The sequence below is a fragment of the Protopterus annectens genome, chromosome 3.part1 (genome assembly GCF_019279795.1).
Source record: "Protopterus annectens isolate FY-2018-M chromosome 3.part1, PAN1.0, whole genome shotgun sequence".
NCBI classification, from domain to species: Eukaryota; Metazoa; Chordata; order Ceratodontiformes; family Protopteridae; genus Protopterus; species Protopterus annectens.
The window spans coordinates 17,079,812-17,094,200 of NC_056732.1; the positions used below are offsets into that span (position 1 = coordinate 17,079,812).

A 14,389-nucleotide genomic window follows, 5' to 3' on the forward strand; every position below is an offset into this window, starting at 1 on the left:
TACTGGAAAGGGATACTTATCATCTATTTATAAAACAAACAAAAAAATAAAAACTTATAATAATGACAAAATATGGAATTATTATAGATCAATTAATGGACATGTGCCAAATGACAGAGAAAACAATTAATTCTTCTCTCTCCAAAGCAGACATCACTTTCATTACATTGGAGACTCTTTACATGGCAATTCATACACAGATCTTATGTAACCCCTCATAAAATGGAACTTATGTTTAAGAAAAATATTGGCTGCTGGAGATGTGATTTGTCAATATAAGCAGACTGGCAACATATGTTCTACGAATGCCATTTGATTAAACCATATTTGGATAAAATAAATTATTTTCTGCAAATGGTATTCAATGACAAATTCCAGATTTCCAAATCTATTATTTTGTTTAATGCACCTGTACCTGACTGTGTACCAAGAACAAAATATGTAATCTTGTGGACTCTACTAGCCATTGCAAGGAAGAGCATTACATCAAACTGGAAATCCAAAGCTTCTCCAACTTTTAAGCGATTCATGAATATGGTGTCAGTAGTATCGCAATTGGAAATGAACACTATTAAAGGAAGAACTGAAAGAACTACATCATTATATATAGCATGGCAAAAAGTAACTGAAATACGGGAGAGTAATGACTGTAGCAGATTATAATCAGGAAACAATTGTATAGAAAGTCAATTACATGCCAACAATAGACACCCTTGTAAATACTTTATTTTGGTTTTAATGTTTGATATCTCTTTAGAGGTTTTAGCCCACCTTTTTAAATAATTTGTAAATACTTCACTGTCATAAATAACCTGCATTCATTTTTTCTTGTTTTTGGAAATGAATAAAAATATTTACAAAAAAATAAATAAATACCTTCATAATGGAAGGGTGGACTGCTGATGTTCCTACTGCATGATAAAGTGAATACTCTGAAAAAGCTCTCTAATGCATGGCATGCAGATTTTAAAAATAAAGAAATAAGATTGTAAAAAGAAAAGGATTGTCTAATGAGCAACATGATTTACTAATAATGTATAAATGAGGGTATTGTAAAAATGTAAAATATATCAATATGTCATACTGAGACTTAACTGTATAACCCGCAACATACGTGTAGTATCTGTGAGACTGAGCTGTATGACCCGCCACATACATGTAGTATCTGTGAGACTGAGCTATATGACCCGCCACATCCATGTAGTATCTGTGAGACTGAGCTGTATGACCCGCCACATACGTGTAGTATCTGTGAGACTGAGCTGTATGATCCACCACATATGTGTAGTATTCATGAGACTGACCTGTATGACCCGCCACATACATGTAGTATCTGTGAGACTGAGCTGTATGACATGCTACATACATGTAGTATCTGTGAGACTGAGCTGTATGACCTGCCACATATGTGTAGTACCTGTGAGACTAAGGTGAATGACCCGCCACATACATGTAGTATCTGTGAGACTGAGCTGTATGACCCGCCACATACGTGTAGTATCAGTGAGTCTGAGATGTATGACCCGCCACATATGTGTAGCATCTGTGAGATGGAGCTGTATGACCTGCCATATACATGTAGTATCCATGCGACTAAGCTGTATGACCTGCCACATATGTGTAGTATCTGTGAGACTGAGCTGTATGACCCACCACATATGTGTAGTATCTGTGAGACTGAGCTGTATGACCCACCACATACATGTAGCATCTGTGAGACTGAGCTGTATGACCAGCCACATACATGTAGTATCTGTGAGACTGAGCTGTATGACCTGCCACATATGTGTAGTATCTGTGAGACTGAGCTGTATGACCTGCCACATACATGTAGTATCTGTAAGACTGAGATGTATGACCCGCCACATATGTGTAGTATCCATGAGACTGAGCTGTATGACCCACCACATATGTGTAGTATCCGTGAGACTGAGCTGTATGACCCACCACATATGTGTAGTATCTGTGAGACTGAGCTGTATGACCCACCACATATATGTAGTATCCATGAGACTGAGCTGTATGACCTGCCACATATGTGTAGTATCTCTGAGACTGAGCTGTATGACCCGCCACATATGTGTAGTATCTGTGAGACTGAGCTGTATGATCTGCCACATACATATAGTATCCATGAGACTGAGCTGTATGACCCGCTACATATGTGTGGTATCCATAAGACTGAGCTGTATGACTCTCCACATATATGTAGTATTTGTGAGACTGAGCTGTATGACACGACACATATGTGTAGTATCCGTGAGACTGAGCTGTATGACCCACCACATATGTGTAGCACCTGTGAGGCTGAGCTGTATGACCCGCCACATACATGTAGTATATGTGAGAATGAGCTGTATGACCCATCGCATACGTGTAGTATCTGTGAGACTGAATTATATGACCCGCCACATATGTGTAGTATCTGTGAGACTGAACTGTATGACCCGCCACATAGGTGTAATATCTGTGAGACTGAGCTGCATGACCTGCCACATATGTATAGTATCTGTGAGACTGAGCTGTATGATCTGCCACGTATATGTAGTATCTGTGAGACTGAGCTGTATGACCTGCCACATACATGTAGTATCTGTGAGACTGAGGTGTATGACCTGCCACATACGTGTAGTATCTGTAAGACTGAGCTGCATGACCGCCACATACATGTAGTATCTGTGAGACTGAGCTGTATGACCCGCCACATACATGTAGTATCTGTGAGACTGAGCTGTATGACCCGCCACATACGTGTAGTATCTATGAGACTGAGCTGTATGACCCGCCACATACATGTAGTATCCGTGAGACTGAGCTGTATGACCCACCACATATGTGTAGTATCCATGAGACTGAGCTGTATGACCCGCCACAAACATGTAGTATCTGTGAGGCTGAGCTGTATGACCCGCCACATATATGTAGTATCTGTGAGACTGAGCTGTATGACCCGCCACATATGTGTAGTATCCATGTGAATGAACTGTATGACCTGCCACATATGTGTAGTATCTGTGAGACTGAACTGTATGACCTGCCACATACATGTAATATCTGTGAGACTGAGCTGTATGACCTGCCACATATGTGTAGTATCTGTGAGACTGAGCTGTATGACCTGTCACATATGTGTAGTATCTGTGAGACTGAGCTGTATGATCCACCACATATGTGTAGTATCTGTGAGACTGAGCTGTATGACCTGCCACATATGTGTATTATCCGTGAGACTGAACTGTATGACCCGCCACATATGTGTAGTATCTGTGAGACTGAACTGTATGTCCCACCACATATGTGTAGTATCTGTGAGACTGAGCTGTATGACCCACCACATACATGTAGTATCTGTGAGACTGAGCTGTATGACCTGCCACATACATGTTGTATCTGTGAGACTGAGCTGTATGACCTGCCACATATGTGTAGTATCTGTGAGACAGAGCTGTATGATCTGCCACGTATATGTAGTATCTGTGAGACTGAGCTGTATGACCTGCCACATACATGTAGTATCTGTGAGACTGAGGTGTATGACCTGCCACATACGTGTAGTATCTGTGAGACTGAGCTGTATGACTTGCCACATATGTGTAGTATCTGTGAGACTGAGCTGTATGACCCGCCACATACGTGTAGTATCTGTGAGACTGAGCTGTATGACCCACCACATACATGTAGTATCTGTGAGACTGAACTGTATGACCCACCACATACGTGTAGTATCTGTGAGACTGAGCTGTATGGCCTGCCACATACATGTAGTATCTGTGAAACTAAGCTGTATGACCTGCCACACACGTGTAGTATCTGCGAGACTGAGCTGTATAACCTGCCACATACGTGTAGTAGCTAAAAGTGATGCAGGCTGGTCCTGAGGAAGGAGTAATTCACTGATGATATCAGTAAAGACATTTGTAGAGCTGACGCGATATCCAGAAGGATCTCTGGTATTCATCTGAGTGACAGACCTCCAGAGACTGTTTTAAACAGCAGGCAATTAAATAGCTAGACTCCCTCTCTTCTTTCCAGGTCACCTCTATTGGAGTTTTCTAAGGATCCATCCTTGTCTGCCCCCTTATTCAACAACTTTGCTAATGATCTATACACCTACTCCCAACAGAGTACACTCATACAATATGCTGATGACTCTGCAGTCATCTGTTCATCCAATTCTATATCACATCTCCAGCCAATCACCCAAACTGCTTTTACATCCACTGGGAGATGGCTTACTAATAATCTACTTCTCCTTAACCCCAATAAAGCTAAATATATACTTTTCACCCCCAAAATGCACTCCCTAAATAAAAGGCAATTTACTATTCTCTCACAGAACAACACAATAATCGAATGAGTTCCTCACACAAAACTACTAGGTGTCACCATTGACGAACACCTTAAGTTTGACCAACATATATAAAATAGCATTAAGAAAACACACCAGAAACTTGGAATTCTGTACTGGCACAAATATTTCCTAGACTCTCACACTAAATGCACACTAGCTACTTCCTATCTCCTACCCACTTTCTTATATGCAGGCCCAGTTCTCACTAACCTCCCAACCTGCCTAAAATCTAAGTTTGAAACTTGCTACAACCAAATCGCTAAGTTTGCCACCAATGCAAAATACTCCAGTCATCACAGTATACCCCCCCCATCCGCAATCTCATTTGGCTTGAACTTCTATATTATCTTACCTTCATCTAGCGCAACACAGCACACAAAATCATTCATAGACCCATAGCTTGCCCAGCATTAAATACAATCTTCCACTGTTACATAACAAACTGATTTCTTAGATCAGAAAACAAGATGTTTTTACAAGAACATTGTCCCATGAAATCAGCTGTTCATAACCTATACTCTTTCTCCATAGCTAAAATCTGGAACACCCTCCCCTTATCTATCAGACCCAACCACATACACACGGCCTTCAAACTCACACTTAAGGAACATCTCACTTAATCCTGGATCTGCTCCTGCTCAACCCCAGGCTGATAAGTCTTGCCACATCCTCACACCTCCACTTCCTACCTCTGCTACTCCTAACTTCATCTGCCTTAATACTCTCACTGTTCCTATTCATTGTACACCTCCCCTCCCCTGTTCCTACTACTACACCATGTCCCTTTTCTTTAGAACAACCATCTCGACTACTTTAGATCTTCCTAATAACTGCCCCAATGCGTAATTCTGTGACTAGCTTAGACTTAAATGGAGAATACACTGGAACTATCCTATGTTTTGTAACCAGTTGTTATATTAGTGCTGCTGTGGTGTTGAATATTTCAGCTGCTGTTAAGTAAATGTTTATGTTTATACTACTACAGTAATCTGTTCGTCTAATATCGTTTCATATATAAACATATTGTCTTATAGAGCTTTTCTCCCCAGGCCTCCACTGAAAATGGTTTCTTTATTGCCCAGTTGGACTTTCCTAGTAAACAAATGTCAAATAAATAAATAGTCTCACCAATGTTCTGTTCTGCAATTTACGTCTAAGAAACACTCCTGAGGGTAGCATAACACAGAGCAGAGATTAAGAAAATGAAACAGGTTTTTGTTCCAACATTGAGACAAAGTGACCATAAAAAATTGGAGTATCCTGATTTCAATACAGAGGTGATGGGAAGAATGAACAAGGCCATAGTGAGTGACTTAACCTAGAAAACTTATTCCTAACTGCCATGAGTGAAACATTGCAGTTTAATATCATTCACTACTGGCTTTTAGTTAAGACATAAGGGAGACATGAGGCAAATATTTTTATGTAATACAACTGTTTAACATACACACTACTTTTCTCGCATCCATATTGAGCAGGTTTTATACACAGTCCATTCCCAGAGGCAGCACCTGATTCTTTCTGTGTTTATGTGTTTATGATTTGGAGGCAGGCAGTGGGGTGCTGTGTTGGCACAATATAGTTTCAGTTATCATTTTCGATATTCAAACAACTTTTTACAGGAGTGCATAATTAAGTTATTTATTTATTTTATTTTATTTATATATATATATTTTTTTAGTTATGAATTATGAAGTTAGTTCATATTTGTTTCCTAACTGTGCAGGACAAGTGTTTTTTTTTTCTTTTCTGGTGTATTTTAGTGTTTTATCTTCACCAGTAAATCTTAGATTCAAATGAAAAGATGTTCTTGAACAGATATTTGCTTATAGCTAAAGGTCAGCTTATGTAGAGCACTAAAGAATATACTACTACAGATCCATACTCATTTTTCTGCTTTTGGCAAGATGTTGTGCCTTCAGTTAGCCAAGTCACAGTGATGTTACATTACCATTGGTTTTATTTATTTTTTTTATATTAACATAATTGGTAAAACTTGGAATTCACGTCCATCTAACCTTACCTTCGAACCTTCTTTAAGTCTCTTCAAAAAAGGCCACAAACAGTATTTTAAAGAGCTCTGGCTATGTCCCTGTACTAACCCTGATTAATCACTACATATTCAATGCCTTATTTAAATTAATATTGTACACATCTCTTGCTCATAATAAGTTGCTGCAACCTGTTGTTTTTGTATACTATTACACAATGTTTATACTGGGAGTACCTACTAGAGGGCTTTGTAAATATATACTCATATCTGTTATGTTCTGTCTGTGTTATCTGGAGCTTTTCTCCTCAGGTCGCCGTTGAAAATGGACATATATCCAGTTGGACTATCCCGGTCAACAAATGTAAAATAAAATAAATAAATAAATGTATGCTTTGTTGACCAGGCTTTTCCCACTAGGTCTCTAGCCTATTGTCAGATGAGACTCAAAGTAGTATTCCTATTGTATAGTGGAAATATGAGCAGGACATTGTGGAACTGCTAAATGACGTCTGCTTTTGGTTATAGAACAAAAGGCAGGAGAGTAAAAGAACATTGCAGAATACATATTCTTATATAAATATGTAAATACATACAGCTAATAGAGAAAAAGAACTGCAGTGTAAGCATGTACGTGTGTGTGTGTGTGTGTGTGTGTGTGTGTGTGTGTATATATATAAAATGTATGCATCTGCTTATTTGGTTTGATGAAAATAAAATTTAAATCACCGCTACTCTTTTCAGTATGTGCTATGCAATTCTTTTACATCCACATGAGCTGTCACCATTTTAGACAAATAGGATCTTGGTTTAACCTCTCGTCTGAAGGACGGCGCACTCATGACTGCATCATCCCATTATGCTGCACACAAGCATCAGTACAGGAAAACAAATCCAGGCAGCTGGTGTGGGAATCGAAATCCAGTCTTTGTATTTTCAAGCATCAAAGGTAAATCTGCTACCTCTTCAGACACTGACACTATATAAGGAGTTCTACTCAAGTCCTTCTTTGGGAAAGCTGCACTATGCCATCTCGACACCCCCAACCCCAGAAAAAGTGGTTATTATATGTGCCTCATTTTCTCGTAATATGATGAGCTCAAGTACACATATTACAAGAGTGTGTGAATTTAAGCTGTGATTGGCAACATGTTCTACAACACTATAGTGATCCCAGTACAGATGTGGGGAGGAAATGGTAGTAGATCCGCCAGCCCCCATCCCATGACTAGTTAAACCTAATAAACACGTTTTAATCATGTGCAGCTTTTCCTAAATGTCATAGAACAACTTCTTCACCATCCAGCTTCGTTTGATATTCCTTCCCCATCACATCTACATTTTTACTCCGTTAAACCTTTTGCTTCACTTTTAACAGAACATTTCTTTTCTCTTTACTCAAGATGAAATCTAATTCCTCGAGGAGCTGTATTTACTGACACTATTATTTTTATCGCATATTTTTGCTGTTAAAGTTACATCGTCTGAATAAATATGTATCAGTTGATCTTTATTCCTTCCTTTCTCGTTAAATTCCACATGCCTTCTTTTTCTTTTGCCTACCACAGTATTCCAGCCATGGAAATACAGATAGCCATTTGCTTAATGGACAGACTTGGTTTACTGCAAGTTTAATCTGCATTTCCTTATTTATATATTCATTCATCTTAGGTCTGCATATTTCTCTATATAATTTATCAAACCTTATGCTTGATATGTAACTGTCCAGAATTTTCCACATATTTAATTTTAAGGCACGTATACATTTCTCAATGTGCTTTGCAAAATTATGTATAGAAGTACTTTTAAACTGACAGCCTTCAAATAGTGACAGAATTTTCCATACACCTGCATGCTTTATATTAACAAAATGTTTGTTGTAACACTGAATAAAGATGTGCAGATGGTCAGAATATCTAAAATAATGCATCCAATCACTGCAGTGCAGAATAACAACTAAAATAACACATCCAACCACTGCAGTGCAGAATAACAACTAAAATAACGTCTCCAACCACTTCAGTGCAGAATAACAAGTAAAATAATGCATCCAACCACTGTAGTGCAGAATAACAACTAAAGTAACACATCCAACCACTGCAATGCAGAATAACAACATAGTCCCCTTCTTTCACAGTGTACCAAAGCAGCAATAGTGAAAGTGTGGAACAAAAACAACAATAGCTACCTTCATATCTGCTGCCATGGCAAAGAAAGTCACAATATTTATAAATCATCTTGGGATTTGAGTGATGCAAAATGACTGAACAATGCCACCCCCCCTGTAACATATGTCTGTTAGTAGTACAATAGCACCATATTAAAGGCATGTGCCCCCCCTGTAACATATGGCTGTTAATAGTGCAATAGCACCATATTAAAGGCATGTGCCCCCCCCTGTAACATATGGCTGTTAGTAGTACAATAGCACCATATTAAAGGCATGTGCCCCCCCCTGTAACATATGGCTGTTAGTAGTACAATAGCACCATATTAAAGGCATGTGCCCCCCTGTAACATATGGCTGTTAGTAGTACAATAGCACCATATTAAAGGCATGTGCCCCCCCTGTAACATATGGCTGTTAGTAGTACAATATCACCATATTAAAGGCATGTGCCCCCCCCTGTAACATATGGCTGTTAATAGTGCAATAGCACCATATTAAAGGCATGTGCCCCCCCCTGTAACATATGGCTGTTAGTAGTACAATAGCACCATATTAAAGGCATGTGCCCCCCCTGTAACATATGGCTGTTAGTAGTACAATAGCACCATATTAAAGGCATGTGCCCCCCTGTAACATATGGCTGTTAGTAGTACAATAGCACCATATTAAAGACATGTGCCCCCCCTGTAACATATGGCTGTTAGTAGTACAATAGCACCATATTAAAGACATGTGCCCCCCCTGTAACATATGTCTGTTAGTAGTACAATAGCACCATATTAAAGGCATGTGCCCCCCCTGTAACATATGGCTGTTAGTAGTACAATAGCACCATATTAAAGGCATGTGCCCCCCCCGTAACATATGGCTGTTAGTAGTACAATAGCACCATATTAAAGGCATGTGCCCCCCTGTAACATATGGCTGTTAGTAGTACAATAGCACCATATTAAAGGCATGTGCCCCCCCTGTAACATATGGCTGTTAGTAGTACAATAGAACCATATTAAAGGCATGTGCCCCCCGCCCTGTAACATATGGCTATTAGTAGTGCAATAGCACCATATTAAAGGCATGTGCCCCCCCTGTAACATATGGCTGTTAGTAGTGCAATAGCACCATATTAAAGGCATGTGCCCCCCCTGTAACATATGGCTGTTAGTAGTACAATAGCACCATATTAAAGGCATGTGCCCCCCCTGTAACATATGGCTGCTAGTAGTACAATAGCACCATATTAAAGGCACGTGCCCCCCCTGTAACATATGGCTGTTAGTAGTGCAATAGCACCATATTAAAGGCATGTGCCCCCCCTGTAACATATGGCTGTTAGTAGTGCAATAGCACCATATTAAAGGCATGTGCCCCCCCTGTAACATATGGCTGTTAGTAGTACAATAGCACCATATTAAAGGCATGTGCCCCCCCTGTAACATATGGCTGTTAGTAGTACAATAGCACCATATTAAAGGCATGTGCCCCCCCTGTAACATATGGCTGTTAGTAGTGCAATAGCACCATATTAAAGGCATGTGCCCCCCCTGTAACATATGGCTGTTAGTAGTGCAATAGCACCATATTAAAGGCATGCGCCCCCCCTGTAACATATGGCTGTTAGTAGTACAATAGCACCATATTAAAGGCATGTGCCCCCCCTGTAACATATGGCTGTTAGTAGTACAATAGCACCATATTAAAGGCATGACTCTTTACCCGCTGTGCACAATGACTACAGCAGTGTATGAAAGTATGTGGCAGTGCAGGTAAACTACAGAAGTAGTTGTGGCATTCTGCTGTGATATATGTGTCACGCTGCACTCCTGTGCAAAACAACCAGTGAAGTAGCACCATTTGTCATATCTGTATCTGCAGACTATACATCTCTGTAGGCAGATTTACTGCACTGGCTACTTATATACCGTTCCACCATTCAAATATATAGATGTGTGTATACACACAGTGTTGTGTATGTTTGTAGTTATGTATGCATGTGTGGGGGAGTTGTCTGTATGCGTGTATACACGTGTGTACACATAAATATATATATATATATGTGTGTGTGTGTGTGTGTGTGTGTGTGTGTGTGTGTGTGTGTGTGTGTGTGTGTGTGTGTGTGTGTGTGTGTGTGTGTGTGTGTGTGTGTGTGTGTGTGTGTGTGTGTGTGTGTATGTATGTATGTATATGTGTCTGGTATGTAGAGACACATACACACACACACACACACACACACACACACACACACACACTCACAGTAGCACTAACATATGAATACAAATTGCTTTACGTCTACAAATGTGCTCTTCCTCATTTGCTTGCTGCTGCATCATTTGTTTAGCTTTCAGACACTGTTGCCCTGTTACTGTTATACCCCTACACCGAAGTGCAAGGTCACCTGCTTTAAAAAACTCACAATTCACTGCTGGGGGGAGGGTGTTTATGTAAAACATGGACAAGTGGCGCAATTGTATTTTTGAATCATGCTACTTTCTGTACCACATATGAGAGACCAGTTGGCATAATGGTTAAGGTCTTCGCCTCCCATGCACAATGTACAAGGTTCTATCCTGACTTCTGGCCAATGCCTGTTTGGAGTTTGCATGTTCTCCCTATGTCTCTGTGGGGCTCCTCCCACTTCCAAAAAACATACTGAGTGTACACACCAACCGCTTTGGGCATCAACTGTGGTGCTCACTGTCCTCAAGATGGAATAATATGGTTGACAGATTGAGTAACGAAAAGGCACAGCACAACCATCTATGTAAAACAAGGTTTATTACTTCAAGCTTTCGAGGTGAAACTCTTTTTCAAGATTCTTGAAAGAGTTTCAACTCGAAAGCTTGAAGTAATAAACCTTGTTTTACATGTATGGTTGTGCTGTGCCTTTTTGCTACTGGATTTAATTTCATGTTGGTTCACCAGTACGTCTAGCTGTTCTACACCTGCTTCCTGGACATGGGTCACAGATTGCATGTCATGGCAGGGTGTGCCACTTGATGGTGTAAAATATGGCTCTAGGTGATTTGCTAATCCTGTCGAATGGGCATGAGTATTTGCCAGTGATAAATGGGTTGAGGACCTAACCTCTGTCAGGAACCCATGCTAACAGTGGGGGGTGTATCTGGCCAGTCCGTATCCAGTTACCTGGAAGAGCTCTGTTTTGTGAAATTTTGGACATAAAATCAATCAACTTGCCAAACACGAACTAGAAATTGGAGTTTGGAAGTGGATGACATGGTGGTACAGAGGAGGCTGGACATCCTATTTATCCAAGAGACAAGATGAAAGGGCAGTGCAGTGAAGCCACTTGGCTTGTGATCCAGAGTCTACAGTGCGGGAACTGTGGTGAGAGAAGCTTCAGAAGGCAGTGAGGAATGTCATCAGAATTAGTGACAAACTCATGGTAAACAGAGTTCAGCCTAATGATAGGGCAGTATTCATAACCTCAGCTCTTCACTATCACAGCAGGGATGTGATAGTGAGGAGAAGAGCATATTCAGATACCTGACAGTCACAAAATCACATACAAGAGTAATCCACATGCAACTCAGTTAAACGTACTCCTAGTAAGGCAGAATCAGTGATTGCAAAGCTATCTCCAGTGAAACAGTCAATCCAGAGCATAAACCACTGGTTGCCAAAATCAGCTGTAAGCAGTGGTCTGAGAAGGCTCTATGGTAAACAGGGACAGGCTGAAGACCTGAAAGCTGACTAGATAGAGAATGTACAACATTTCAAGGAATTACTCAGGGCTTTAGCACCCCAAGAACAGGAGTTGTAGAAGAATGTCAGTGCCTCAAAACAGCATGTATGAGGACTACAGAACAGATATGTGGCAAAGCCAGGTATGGAACTAAGGTTGATAAGGAAAGCTGGTGGTGAAATGCAGAAGTCCATGAAGTCATTAAAAAAAAGAAGGCATGGAGGAAAAGTGGGAAATTGAAAAGTTGTGACCCTAGGTGTGGCTGAGGAGAAGGGAAGTCTGAATGAAGAAGTCGAAGCTAGAATCAGAGGGGCTATAGCCAACTGGCACTGAGTGTCAGGGGTTGTATATGTCAGACGAATGACAAAGATGCTGATAAGTAAACTGTACAGAACAATGGTGCAGCCAGTACTACTGTATGTTACAGAAACCTGGGCAGTTAATGAAGAGCAGTTGAAGAAGTTAGAGGTGATGGAAATGAAGTGCCTGAGATGGGTGGGAGGGTGCACACGGTGGGACAGACGAAGAAATGAGAACTTAAGAGAAGAAACCAAAATAGCTCCAGTTGTAGAAAGGATCAAAGAGAGCAGATTACTGTGGTTCAGGGAAATGCGCAGAAAAGAAGACAATCTGGAGAAGAAGATTTGGGACAGTCAGGAAGAAGGTAAGAGGAAGCGAGGACATCCAGCAAAGAGGTGGATGGATTGTGTGACAGAAGATCACCAAAAGTCAGGCATGAGTGTTGAAGAAGGAGGAATTGTGGCATTCAATCAAGAGAGATGGTGATAGTTAATACGACACCCAGACTCCATGCAGAAACATAATATGAAACACATTGCGCCCTTCCCATGTATAGGGCTTTGCATGCTGTTTATGCATATGGTCTGAAGTTCATTATCACACATTCATATATCATATCCACTTATCTGCTTATACTGCTTTATATTTGTCAGATGTCTTCTTATTTCTTTATTATTTCCTATACACTTCTGTATATGCATATCGTATCTCCTGCTACCTTATTAATACCAACTGAATTATTTTACCAATATTTTGAAGTTACAGTTTAATAACTTTACAGGACTATAATTTGCTATTTTTGTCTTTTCTTTCTCTACTAGGCTTTTCATATAATTTCATACATAAACTTGCTATACACACATACTGAGAAAACATCCGTGTCCCTATGTATGGTTGACACACACCTTGCTGAACATCAGTACTATGTGTACATTGCATGATACGCAGTGTCGGATGACAGACATGCAGTGCGCATCCTATCATCTACGTGTCGTTAGGCTCCACACTGCCTGCATGCAGCACAATGGCAGGAACAGATGACACGTCTTTGGTACATATCTGATTGCCTATAAATCCCTGTGCATGTACAGTACATTTTCTAGACATTATACAATAATAGCTGTGGTTGAGACATATGTTATGTAATTGTCTGCCAATACATTCCATAAGTCTGTCTGCATTAACAGTCACATGTACATATATCTGCAATGGTTCCAAACATGTATGGTGGGAGTTATGCTTTTAGACATAGTGGTCTTCAAATGCAGTAGTACCTATCTGCTTTGCTGAATATTGATTGCAGAAGCATTCTTATGCCTATATCTGCTAACTGTCTACCCTGATACATTAGAGGTGTTTAATGCTTCTAATCTATTATGCATACTTCACACAAGCAATAACATACATGTGACCTGCTTTAGGTAAGGTTTATAATAACGTTACCAAAGTGTGATCTCTGTACTACAATCCATACCCTGTGAAGATTGATCAGAATGGGCGTTGTGGATGTTGTCATACAAGCACTACATTTACAGATAATTATGTGCCAGTTCATATGGTCAACTAAAGCACATACAGAACGTTGTATGTTCACGTGGCATAGCTGATCATTACCACATACAGATCTCATGCCAATGTGTTTATTTGGTCACGTGCTGTTATGTTTTGAATCCTACGAATGAAGGAAGGACCAAATGAATATAAAAAGCAAGGGAGAAGTGACCCCGACTGTAGATGAAGTGCATCTAAGAGTGAGACCCCTCCAGCATTGCCTTGACTGTGTTGAGGGGCTTATTGTGAAAAGTTATGATTCAATAGAGGAAGTGTAGGCAACCATGAGGATAACAAGAAAAGAAGATCCAGGATGCTAGAGGGGAT

At 40.1% G+C, this 14,389-nt stretch overlaps 1 protein-coding gene across 1 annotated transcript in view; it reads left to right on the top strand.

Annotated features, from left to right (window-relative positions):
• Positions 1-1,514: 1,514 nt before the first annotated feature.
• The window catches only part of LOC122798839 (mucin-3A-like), a 101,643-nt gene continuing 88,768 nt past the window's right edge, over positions 1,515-14,389 (top strand). The window contains exons 1-2 of the mRNA XM_044067962.1: positions 1,515-2,566; positions 2,674-3,783. Coding sequence (XP_043923897.1) covers positions 1,515-2,566; positions 2,674-3,783 — 2,162 coding nt within the window. The remainder of the gene's footprint in view (positions 2,567-2,673; positions 3,784-14,389) is intronic.